The 13,261-nt window shown below is 50.3% G+C and overlaps 1 protein-coding gene across 1 annotated transcript; it reads right to left on the reverse strand.

Annotated features, from left to right (window-relative positions):
- Positions 1–227: 227 nt before the first annotated feature.
- On the reverse strand, positions 228–10,542 carry fkbp10b (FKBP prolyl isomerase 10b). Its single transcript, XM_088622642.1, has 10 exons — positions 10,073–10,542; positions 8,579–8,724; positions 7,445–7,634; positions 6,896–7,041; positions 6,329–6,518; positions 5,741–5,886; positions 5,071–5,260; positions 3,969–4,111; positions 3,203–3,366; positions 228–2,360 (listed from the first exon to the last, which is right to left on the reverse strand). The coding sequence occupies exons 1-10, from the start codon at positions 10,264–10,266 to the stop codon at positions 2,172–2,174; spliced, it is 1,698 nt and encodes a 565-aa protein (XP_088478768.1). The 5' UTR covers positions 10,267–10,542; the 3' UTR covers positions 228–2,171.
- Positions 10,543–13,261: the final 2,719 nt, after the last annotated feature.

Genomic DNA, 13,261 nt, shown 5'->3' on the forward strand with positions numbered 1-13,261 from the left:
AATCTTCTTCAACAGCAACCCCCAACCTGCTGTGTATTTAAACCTGTGTCTCTTGAGGTTGGTTTTGTCAAGACCTCTGGCGATCTTAAATGCTTCTGTCAAGAACCCCCTCCCACCATCATCCCCTGTGCTCATACACACGGGCCAATCGCCACCCCCCCACGCTTGAACCGGTACGATGCAGAGACACCCCAGAGGAAGGAAACACGGGTCAGGAAGCTGGTAGCTATTATCCAAACAGCCACTGTTTATTTGGTGATTAGTAGTACATGGCGCGAGCACGCAAAGTACACCTCCCACCGGCTTCACCACTCGGCTTATGGCTTCAAAGAGAGCGAGATCCAGCTACAGTGCCTTCAGTAGCATAGGCAGGTGAACAGCCACCGCCTCCTCTCTGAAAACAGCCCCTAGCAGATACCTTGGCTGTCAAAGCTAAAGCAGAGACTGCCACTGCCTGATCCCAGGCTGCAGCTTGCGGATTTGTATACAGGCTGTAATCGAAAGAATGTGCTTCCACATCTGTCACAGCTGGACTAGCCTACAGTGTAAAAGGCACAGTTGGCATGGAGCTGGGCTGCTGATAAAGGCACTGTCGCTGTGTCCTCACAAGTGCAACCACACCTTTTCAACACACCATCATGCTCTGGACCACAGTCAGTGAGCACCTTTGGCCTGACTTTGTAATTCACACATTTGCATTGAGAGAGAAAAATAAACTCTTATTTTCACAGAGTAAAAAAAAAAAAGCATTGAAGCAGCTGCCTTTAAGCCCTTTTAAGTTAACTACCTGAAAGACTGCGCACCTTCATTGATATTTTAGCCAGGGGGAAAACGTAAACGCAGCATAGTGGTGTAATGTATAAATATATTCTGAATATGGCCCTCCTGCCTTTGAATGGCAGTTCCTGGCAGGGTGATTGCTTTAAAATAACCAGCAATTTCCTAAAGGTTTCTAAGAAAATGGATGCAAATCTGTTTATCATATGCTTTTTCCTTGAATTTGGAGGAATTCCATGAGTTTTGTTTCTTATTTTCTGCATCGATTTACACTATCAAACTACACCATTTCCTCTAGATTTTAGAAGTGTCAGATATTACTGCTAGGACTTAGGAATTTGGATCAATTAGTAACTATGTAACTGAGCAAGAAACCAGAAGAGCACTCTCACAAACATTCACTTATATATCAGGGCATCATGGTTTCAGATCACAGACCATGTTCATAAGGGGAAACTAGATGCCCAACTGCTATAAACCGAAGAGACCTTTCACAAATGCTTTTTTCACAAAGCTTTCCATCAATGATCTGCAAAGTTACATGGCAGTATTTAGACTTTATAATGCCTAAATACCAAACAGTGAAAGCTCAATAGTGAAAACGCAGGTTAGACTTCAGCATGTAGACATTTCACATACCAGCTGCTTCAAGTGCAAGACAAAGGATGAAAGGTATTTAAACCATTAGAGCCTGCAGGATTGTATTACAAACCAGTTGGGAGTTCCGCATCTCCTCTGAAATGCACATAACTTCCACTTCTGCTACTCCAGTTAGTTTTCAGATCTTTCTCAGGAATTAAAATGTAATGTGACACTACTCGATTGTCCCTGAAGACTCCTGTAAGCCACAATACTCTGTAAAATCTGTGGCTGCTTGTCTCTTCTAAAAGAAAATAAATAGTAATGTGTAATAAAGTTAAAAATGTATAGCTTCACTTCTCAGATGAAAATACGAGTGGAAACATTTGTAGTGTGTGAGTTCATTCCACTGGCTGTAAGGCACTGGTGGCGACAGGAGTCTTAATTTCCTGAGCCCTTCTGGGGAAAATCTTGGGCTCAATGCGTGCAATACGGTAATCACCAAACCATCTGATTGCCTGGGCATCCAAATAATGATTTCTTTAAAAAAAATCATAGCTTAATTTTGATTTTATTGGCTGGGAGCATCTAGGATATTCTGTTGTTGCCCAAAAACTGAATCCTAGATTTTTACTGAGCCAAGTTTTGGGGGGGAGTCGACTGAATGAACTGCAGCTGTGGCAGCATCATGCTGGCTGGTCACAGTCTGCGTTTCTGGGTACTGAATGGGCAGGTTCTGGGGAGCACCTCCCTCCCTCCCTGTGTGTGTGTGTGAGAGTGTGTGAGTGTGCGCACGCCCCCCCCCCCCCGGCCAATCACAGCTCCTCGTGACGCATTTTCTCCGCGTCCTCGTCCACCTTCAGCTTCAGCTCCTCGGCCGTGATCTTGCCATCCTTGTTGCGGTCCTGGTTCCCGAACATGTCCTGGATGACCACGTCGGGGTCCTGGCCGGGCTTCAAGCGACCTTTGCCCTCCGCCTCCTGGGTCTTGATGAAGGTGGAGAACTGGGGAGGGGGGGACAGGAAGAAGGAGGAGGTGAGTTAATGCCTGAGAGGGGTGCCAGGAACACCGGGGGGGGCAGATCCGTCTGGCTGATGTACGCGCACGAGATTACCAGGGTGACCCAAGCAGCAGTGGGGTACCGGCTGAGCCTGGTGGCCCAGGTGTTGCAGGTTCGAGCCTGGGTCACCAGTCCCCCAAGCCCTAGGGTTCCCTCAACAGTGGTGTGATATCATCGGGGGGGGGGTCGGTCACTCGGGGTTCAGGCAGCTCCTCTGCTTGGTGCCAGCAAGGGCACAGAACCCACAAAACTGGTCGTTTACAAATGAGCAATGATGAATTAAGAAAAATACGATGTGAACCTTGGAGGCGTGACGTAGGTGTGGGGTTTAGTCCAGACGAGTTCACGTTTAAACAGACAATCCCTAACCCTTAAAATCTGTGCAAAATGGAATAAAATAATACATTTAACCCACTGTGCGCGTTTCACTACAGTGACTCTCGGTGGGCTTCACATAAAAAAAAGCTAAAAGAGAACTAAAAAACTTGCAAAGAAGGGAAATGATAGGGAATTAGACGGCTTATTGCACCGGAAGTTGACAGGGCTGCTGCCGGAGAAGGGATTTAAGATCAGGAGGGGCTCGGTTGAAACTGCTCATCTGACTCAGAGCAGCCAGGACCGGGACAGCATCCAATGCATCTATACCGGGACAGCCAAGTATCAATCGAAAACTATGGTGCTGAACGTTTGTAAACAGTTTTGGATTTTAAAATGCACACGGAGGCCTAGAGGCGCTCTTGATCTCCACGGAAGCCCAGGCTCGGCGTGGTCCGGCGGCACACTGACCTCCTCCAGGGGCACCTCCTTGTCCTTGTCGAGGTCCAGCGCCTCGAACAGGTTCTCGGGGGGCTCCTCCAGCCACACGAACAGGTAGCCGTCGGGCACCCCTTTCTCCAGCTTCAGCAGCTCCAGCTCGAAGCGCAGCACCGCGCTGCCAGGCACCCCGCGGGCTGGGCAGGGAGCAGACAGGCACGTCAGGCCAGGAGACAACAGACAGAGAGTAACAGCCATCCTGGGAGGGTCTCAGGCTGGGAGAAGCTTGCAATGTGATCTGGTTAAGCTACTAAGCAGACTCGGATCATTAAAGCCTGAGTGGAAAATGAAATAGACAGCCCTGTAGAAAATATATATTTTTATATATATAAATATATATTTCATAGAATAATATCTCCCCCCCCCCCCACTACCTAATGATAAGTTCTTTTTTCTTCACCCTGCTTTCTCCCCAGCACTATAACCTTGGTCAAAATGCAACACAACTAGAACTCTGTTCTACGACTTGAGATGAGTGACAACTTCTTAATTTCTGATTACCTTTGTATGTTCATAAAAAAACAATAAAACATGAGTAACAAAAATAAAAATCTCCCCCCCCCCTCTCCAACCCCACACCTCTCTCATTTATCCTTAAACTAGAGAAACTCAAACAGGCCCGGGGCCCTCCGGTTCAGTCTGGCGCTGGCGGAATTAGCACACCGCTGTCGGGAGGTACGGATCCTCACAGCCTGCGGCAGCCTCGCGGCGGGGGGAGAGGCAGGCGGCACAGTCTTACCTCCTTCCTCCCCGTGGCCGAGGTGTGGGGGCACGACCACCACTCTCCGCTCCCCGACACACATGCCCTGCATGCCCGCGTCCAGCCCGTCGATCACCTTGTTGGCTCCCAGGAAGGCCTCCTGGGGGTGATCGAAGTCGTTCCTACACGGGGGACAGACGCAGACTCATTCCAACATGTGCCAGGCATGCCTGTGGTACTCTTACAGCAGTCCCGGGTTCAAGTCCCTACTGCACACTGCTCTTGCACAGGACGCATGAGAGGTCTGGACCCATAGGAGATTAACAGGACACAATGTGACACAACGGTACCTCTGCGGTCCAGTGGGATGCCCTCCGCCCAGTCCAGACCTACACAACAACCATAGACTTTCCTATGGGTTGGGCATCTGGAATTTGTGGTTTACAGCCAAAAACCAAATGGTATTGCAAAAAGGCTGAGAAAACAGTGGGTGCAAGTATTAGTGTATGAATGTCGACAGGACCAGTTTGAATGAATTTTCCCTGTGGGTCCAGACTTTCCAATACACCCTGTAGACTGGAGCAAAAGCCCATCGCCCACCTATCTGTATATAAGGGTACCAGCACTGCCGAGGGTAACCCTGTGATGGACAAGCTGCCCGTCTAGTAGCAGAGTCATGTGCTCTTCTATTGTCTCTTCATGCTACAGAAACCAGAACTCACAAGGTTCGCGTTTCCATGGAATCCATGGAAGGAACCAGTTGGAACAAAGCTCATATCTTTCAAACTATACCCCCACCCTTCCAATTTTAAGGCTTTTTGGAGGACGCCCTGGGCTGTCTCTGAGGACCCATGCATAGAGAACCACTGGCCAACGAAGGCCATCAGACAGGGCTGCCCCTGCTGGCCTTGAACACTGTCACACACAAACAGGGAGAGCTTAGGCATCACACTTACACAGCTGATGCAAGATCAAGTGTTGATCTCCGAATTTACTACAGCTCAAGAGACAATATTGCTGATAAGAGGTCACGCGCGACTGAAGCCAGGACACAGAGTTCAGTCCTAACCACAAGACCCCGCCCCCTGGTCGTGCGGCAGGGCCAATCAGGTGGCGCGCTTGGTGCGGGCCGGCCACTCACGAGGAGAACAGGAAGGTGCCGTCCAGCAGGGAGCAGTTGTAGTGGTAGTACACGAGGTCGTTGGAGGCGCTGGTGAGGTTGCAGTCCGGCGGCCTGAAGGTGGTCTCGATCTCCACGACGTCGTTGGGGTTGTGGAAGTCGATGACATGGATGTCGAAGACCAGCACGGCTGAGGCAGGGATACTTTCACCTGGGGTAAGAGAGAGAGAGGCCGAGATGGGAAACCATCACAAGCACCACACCCACTACAGTGCAGGCAGGATAAGGACATTTACAGACTAAAACAGGTCCTCCTGTTCAGGGTCCAAGACGAGATCTTCATCGTGTGCACCACTGAAAACCCATCCTGTTTAGCTCGTCATGACTGGAAAAGGGGCTGGTGTATGTGACTCAACCTTGCCAACAAGTCACCCTTGTTTCTGTATGGAGTCTGCATGGTGCCTCCATGTTATGCTGAATTCTGCAGTTTCCTTCCACGTTCCAAAGACATGCTGTCTAGGTCAATCGGTGACTCTGTATGAGAGTGTGCCTGTGGGCCTGACAGAGACTCCAATTGCTGTTTTATTCTTTTTATTCTTTCAGTGTGTGAGCTCACCCTTTCATTTTGCTGTGTTCTGCAAAACTAAACATGTTATAAAAAGTCGATTCCAAGCCCACCCCAGACACTGACCTGCTCCGTTCTCTCCGTAGGCCAGGTGAGGAGGCAAGGTGACCCGTCTCCGCTCCCCGATACACACTCCCTGCAGGGCCTTGTCCATTCCAGCGATCACGTAGCCCATCCCGATGTACGTGTTGTAGGTGTGATTCCGGGTGTAGCTGCAACAAGAGGGGAAAAAAATCTTCACTGTGGGTCCTGTTGCAACTCGTGTGAAATCGCTCCAGATGCCAGCCACTTTATTTTTTTAGATTGCTCGAGATCATTAGCGATCTTTGGAGATCACTGGCAATCGCGGCCATTGCTTGAGATCTTTTGAGATCAACCGAGATCGTTCGAGATGTTTGGCGATCATGCGAGATCATCGGCCATCCTTTGCGACCTTTTGAGATCATTTGAGATCTTGGCTGATAGTTCAAGATCCTCATCATGAGGACAACCATCAGAACAGGTGGATTTATTTCAAGAACCAGCTACTGATGATCTGGTTCTGATATTGCAGTGCACGAACTGGACAGCACGCCTCTGGAGAGCTGTTTCCAGGGGGCTGATCCTTACGGAGGGGACTGGCCCGTGCATGGAGCGCTGTGCCCTGGGACCCACCTGGAGTCGAAGGGCGTGCCGTCCAGCAGCGTCCCGTTGTAGTGGTAGCGGACGAAGTCGCCCGCCACCGACTTGCGCTTGCAGGACTCGGGGATCTGCTGGTATTCCACCACGACGTCGTCCTTGGGGTTGTGCAGGTCCACCAGCAGCACGTCAAACATCAAGCTGGCCTGGGGTGGGATATCCGAGCCTGGCGGGGGGCAAAAAGGTCAGCCTTTCAGCGGGCAGCCAGGTGACAGGCCCTTTCTTACCAACGCAACAGACCCTGCCCAGGTTTCTCATGAGGTGGACCACATAGCACAACAAGGCCGAGAGGCTAAATCTAGAATCGTTTTGCATCTCCAGTTTGTGCCTGGGGGTTTAACCCAGTCGAATTATCCATTATACATGTATATGTATTATACCTCTTCTCCAGTCTATTCATGCAAGTATATCAGGGCTTTGACTGGCTTCTTCTGTGTCTAAAAGCGGCATTTAAATAAACTGATAACAGTGTTCTACACCTCAAATGCGGGGCAGAGGAAAAGGCTCGTGGCTCCGGCTGTTCGGAAGTCCCTGCGTTCTTACCGTATCCCTTCTCTCCGTAGGCCAGGAAGGGAGGGATGATGATGTTCCTCTTCTCGCCCACGCACATCCCCAGCAGCCCCTCGTCCATGCCCTTGATGAGCCAGCCTTCCCCCACATAGGTGTCGTAGGTCTGCTTCCGGCTGTAACTGCAGGGCACAAGCGTCACTGCACTGACACACTGCTCCTCTAGCCCAGGGGAGATAAACCCCATTGTCACAAGGTCTCCCCCCCCGGTTTCCTCCCACAGTTCAAAGACATACAGGACGGTTCACTGGCTAGTGGGAAACCTGACCCTGGCGTGTGTGTGTTTGTGTCTGTGTGCGTCCTGGAATAAACTAGCGTCCCATCCAGGGTGTAGCCTGCCTTGCACCCCTGGCCTGCCTGAATCAGCTCTGGCTCCCCTGTAACCCTGTACTGGATAAAGCAGTTAGAAAGGGGACTGGTGGATGCCGACGGCGGTCTGGGAAAAGGCAACGACAAACAAGAGAATCAAGCCCCAGCCCTGACGTTTCGTGTCCCTGCCGTGCAGATGTGCGCCAGATGCGCTACCTGGAGTCGAAGGGCGTGCCGTCCAGCAGGGTGCCGTTGTAGTGGTAGCGGATGAAGTCGGACTTCTGCACGGTGCGCTTGCAGTCCTGCGGCTTGTCCAGCGTGCGCGTCTGCACCTTGTCGTCCGGGTTCCAGATATCCAGGAGGAGCACGTCGAAGACCAGCGTGGTGTCTGGGGGAATGACGTTACCTGCCAGCAAGACAGACCGCAGAACTCTGAGAGGCCCGGCAGGCCAGGTGTCCTGCACTCGTTATCACTGGTCACTGGGCTTCCCCACTGCTGCCACACTAAATTGAATTAAAGGCTAAATTGAAATTTCACTATATTTCTCAAGCTAGATTATAGCCTGATCACGGCTGTGGCTTTGGCAATGATTATAATAATAATAATTGCTTACACTTATATAGCGCTTTTCTGGACACTCCACTCAAAGCGCTTTACAGGTAATGGGGATCCCCTCTACCACCACCACTGCGACGGCAGCCATAGTGCGCCAGTACACTCACCATATACCAGCTCTCAGTGGGGAGGACAGCAGAGTGATGAAGCCAGTTCATAGATGGGGATTATTAGGAGGCCATTGGTATAGGCCAGAGGGGACATTTGGCCACGGCACCAGTGTAACACCCCTACTCTTTTCAAGAAACACCCTGGGATTTTTAATGACCACAGAGAGTCAGGACTTACATCTCATCCGAAGGACGGGACCTTTTTATCGTGTCCCTGTCACTACACTGGGGCATTGGGACCCACACGGACCGCAGGGTGAGCGCCCTCTGCTGGCCCCACTAACATCTCTTCCAGCAGCAGCCTTAGTTTTTCCCCAGGAGGTCTCCCATCCAGGTACTGGCCAGGCTCACACCTGCTGAGCTTCAGTGGGCTGCCAGCTGGGAGCTGCAGGGTGATACAGCTGCTGAACAGGACAGACAGCTGTAAAGCTCAGTGGGTGGGGGGGTGGTGTATAAATTCATTGAGCGGGTGTGGAAGGGGCTCGGCTCGGGCGGCCTCTGCCTCAGTCCCAGCAGCATGGCCAGCACCCGGTTTCCCAGCTGCGGCGTGGCGAGGCCTGGAGAGGATATTTAGCAACAAAAAGAGCACAAAGGAAAGGGAGGGAGACAGAGCCGTGCCCATACCAGCGCCCAAGCTCCCGTAAGCCAGGTGAGGGGGCACCGTGATCTTCCTCCTCTCGGTGATGCACATCCCCTGGATGCCCCGGTCCATCCCCGTGATCAGCCTCCCGAGCCCGACCAGCCCGCTGAACGGCAGGCCGCGGTCGTGGCTGCGACCCCCGATAGGAAACGGAGAAAAAAGAAAAACGCAGGCGGGCCAGTCAGTCTGCGCTCCGACGGACAGGCCGGAGCTCTTAAATGAAAAGACAGGCCGCTTTATGCAGCGGCTGAAGTAGCGGGTGACGTGTTCGCTTTCATTGTCAGTATATAAACCCGAAAAAAGTACGTACCGGTACGCTCTTCCGGTACTAAGCGACATTACAGCGCCACCTACTGTCACCAGTCGGTTTTACACGCAACCAAATCCCTGGAAAGGTGATTAAGCCGAGCCGGTGACGTTTAGACTGAGTGCCTTCATTATCGCCACACAGCAGTGAAGCCTTTTTTTAATCAGATAAATAAAGTAATAATTAAAAAAAATAAAAAACACCGGTGGATTTGGGAGCGTGTTTCACGATAGACGTGCTTGAACGCCAGGATACGGTTAATCCTGCGTTGAAGAAGTGTGACATCGCAGGACCCTGAGAGACTGTAACGCAATACTTTAATTACTAACCTACAAGACTGCGTCGAGCCCATTTGAAATCACACTTCAAGGCCGTAAAACCCGCGTGCATAGAGCGGCCTTTCTCAGAGTAAACACGCCCCGAGCGACACAGACTAATTTGGGCTGAGGCTTGCGGTTTAAACCTGGAATTTACCGACACCGCCAGCCCTGTCTCCACGACCAACGATACTGGAGTCGCAATTCGCTGCAACGCCGGTCTCCACTTTGATAACGCAGGAAAGCGGGGCACCTTTAATTCTTATTTGTTAAGGGACAGAACGCACTTTATTGGCCTAAATGTATTCTTCCTCTTATTCAACTAACCTTATTGGCCTAAATGTATGCTTCCTCTTGTTCAACTACTATTCTAGATCACTAAACTGATTTCAATAAAGCTTTTTCACAAACGTCGTGATTCTGATATTGCATTTTAGATTCTAGATTGTAACCCAGCGGTGTGCGAGTGATTCATCACCAACGTTGCACGTTTCAGAAGTCTTTTTATGCATAAAGGGGAAAGAAAGTTGGGAATGTTCTTTGTCTTAGGGTAAAGGCAACTCTATGGAGGTTTTGTTTTTTTTTAATCCTTTAAAGTAGACTTTGCTGTGCAAGTAAGACGCTTCCGCACTCTCATCTGGTGGAGAGGTTTCAGAGGCATCCCTGACACGTCTGCAGACGCCCGGGGAAGAGCAGCTCGGGGGGGGGCTACGCTAATTAGACGTTGCAAGGAGGTCGCGTTCTGTAAACGCTGGTCTGCCCAGCACCCAGCCCAGGTGACGCCCGCGAGGCGCAAGCGGGGCTCTGGGGGTGGGGTGGGGGTCCGGCACCGAGGCTCCCGCGGGGGGTCTCACCTGGAGTCGAACTTCTTGCCGTCCGGGAAGGTGCCGTTGTAGTGGTACCGCACGTGATCCCCCGTCTGCACCTCGCGGGGACAGACCTTGGGGACGAAGTAGCGGTCGATCACCACGTCCTCCAGCGGGCCGGGGTCCCCCCACACGCCGGCTCCCACCGCGCTCAGGAAAAGCAGCACCAGCGTCGACTCCATCTTGACTCCCGGCTGCGATGGCGATGCTCTTTTTGGTTGGTTTGGTTCCCCCCCCCGCTTCTGCTTCCCTAAGATGTCGAAATATTAAAGGGCTCCCCTCAAAACCGAAGTGCAAACTGTTGCAAAAAAAACAAATCGTGCGGGACCCCTCTGTAGAGCTTCCTCGTCCCTTCGAAGCTCAGGAGAAGTGCTGCGGTTTCTCATTCATCCCAGGGAAGGGGGAGGCGAGGGGGCCGAGGGGGGAGTTGAGCACTTTTTTTAGGAATTCTGCAAACGTGTAAACTGGCCTTCGGCTACAAATTTTAGCTGTCTTGGATTTTGGGGGGCGGATCTGTTTTTCTCACACAACCTCCAACGTTTGCCCGTTGTTTGGGATCTTACGCGCGGGGGGGGGGAACTTAATTATTTTTTTCGTCAAAGTGATCTGTTTGTTGTCTTTTCCTGGTGCAAATAAAAAGGGGGCAAATATACTGGCGAGTTAAAGAACGCACATCTGGCTCGGCGCTGAAGGTCCTTCAGGCTTCCAAAATTTTGGGAACACGTCTCAAGGTCCTAAACACCCGCGGGTAAAAGCCAGCGCTGTGTCTGTGAGTTCAAAACGTGTAACAAAGGATGTCGGTTAATCGGGCAAGAGGGTCAAAATGTCTTTTAGCGGTAATAAAAGAGCAAGAGATATCATGGAGACATTGTGCTTATGGAGAAGTAATTCAACAAGGCTGTAGGTTAGAGTCCATTCGTTTTCTTAACCCCTTCTTCCAGCTGGGGGGGTCACAGAGCCCATCCCGTTAAACACTGGGCACAAGGCAGAACACACCCTGGTCAGGACGCCAGTCTGTAGCTGGGCAGCCAGTCACACACTCACACCAGGGCCAGTTTTCCCACCATTTCTCCCAGAAAGCCAACAAACCTGACAGTATGTCTTTTTTTGACTGTGGGAGGCCATGTGGGGGCACATGGATGAAACCCACGCAGACACGGGGAGAACATGCAAACTCCACACAGACAGCACCCCAGGCCTGGAATCGAACCCAGGACCCTGGCTTAAATTGTCCAGTGCGTTGTTCAGACCAGATTTAGCACAACCGGACATTTGGTTTGGTCTCTGCATTCGAAATGTGAGCTTTCTGCTGTGGAATGAGCTCAGGGGAAGGCAGGAGGGATGAGTTCTCAGCCCTGTAGGAGTGTCTGATACGTGCTGGTTCAGGGGAACTGAGCCGCCTCTGTCTTAAATTGAAGAACCGGCCTGTGACTGCGACACAAACGTTTCCAATCTGGAAAGAAACTGCCAAGGTCAGCCCAGCGTCAGGAACAGCGGGAAACCAAGAGGGCCTGCGCTTAGGACTGAACACAGCAGGGCCTTCTTTACACCAATGGTTGTGGGGGCCTGGAACAAACTGTCCAATGATGATAAAAATATTAGAATAACTGATGTTTAGGCAGTACTGTCAGGTCTAGGATCCAATTATTGATAGCAACATTACCACTTATTACAGTAATAATAAAGAGAAAAAAAGATTAAGTACTTAAGCATAAAAATAAAAAATATATAGGGGTCTAGTTTCTCATTCTGTGTCCTAAACACAGGGACAGAAATGAGCTTCAGTATGCCTGCTGTGTCCACGATGGCCAGGACACACCGGGTAGCAGCTGCAAGAGACAGCACTCTCCTGAGCGAGGTCTCCCTGTCTGCAGAATGACACTCCGGAAAAACACCCAGGCTTATAACTAGAGTGGTTAGCAGGTTTGAAAATAGTTTTTTTTGTTTGAGTACGACCAACGCCAACCAGAGGACTCGGGAGCGCATTTAAAACCCAACAACAGGGGGGCACGTCTTTACGCAGAGGGGTGTAGGAGTGGGTAACAAGCTGCCCAGACATACTGTTGAAGCTGTTGCCCTGGTTTAGTTGACATTTTTTTTAATTAGAGCTCGGAGATCTCTTTTAGTCTAGCAATGTCCCCGAGGGGTCCCGGGAAAGATAAGCATTCTATTACAATACGCGAAATAAATAAATCACTTTAAAATAAAGACATTATAGTCAGATTTGTCTTTTTCGCACTAGTACACAGGAAATCCTAGCATTTTCTGAATGAGGGGTGTAACCCCGGCGTCCTGGCCAAATTCTCCATTGGCCTTTACCCATCATGGCCTCCTAATAATCCCCATCTCTGACCTGGCTTCATCACTCTGCTCTCCTCCCCACTGAGAGCTGGTGTGTGGGGAGTGTTCTGGCGCACTATGGCTGCTGTTGCATCATCCAGGTGGGGCTGCACATTGGTGGTGGTGGAGGGGATCCCCATTACCTGTAAAGTGCTTTGAGTGGAGTGTCCAGAAAAGCGCTATATAAGTGTGAGCAATTATTATTAATAATAATACTTTTAAATTCTTCAACGTGGCTGTACAATGGACTGAATCTGGAGAAGAATATCCTACCTTGTAAAGAACAGTTCTAGTCAGCCCTCTACAGAACTCATCTTACTCTGCACTGCTGCGTGTTTGCATGACTAGAAGCCTGTCTCTCCGTCTGAGTTTCTGAAGCCATTTTTAATTGGAGGATCTGTACTGTAGGTCACGTATATATATATAAACAAAAACGTGAAGGACGTAATGATGTCGAAAAGGAGTGTCAAAAAGAGTTCATGAACAAGTAATAGGTTTATTCCATGGTGAAAAAAAGAAGAAAGAAAACGCAACGTTTCGGCCGTGAAGCCTTCTTCAGGTTCTTCAGCCTTCTACACCTGAAGAAGGCTTCACGGCCGAAACGTTGTGTTTTCTTTCTTCTTTTTTTCACCATGGAATAATCCTATTACTTGTTCCTTTGCAGCCTACGCATGCTGACGCAACTCCCCAGCTTAAAAGAGTTCATGGTGGTTATGTCGCACTTATTTATGATCTTTAATCACGATATGTTGTCAAATGACTATATGTAGTAACACTGTAGCAAATGCAGTGAAATACGATTAAAGTGCACAGCTGCCCTTTATCACAGCAATTTGC

Source organism: Lepisosteus platostomus, chromosome 28 (assembly GCF_059453375.1).
Source record: "Lepisosteus platostomus isolate fLepPlt1 chromosome 28, fLepPlt1.hap1, whole genome shotgun sequence".
Lineage (NCBI taxonomy): Eukaryota > Metazoa > Chordata > Actinopteri > Semionotiformes > Lepisosteidae > Lepisosteus > Lepisosteus platostomus.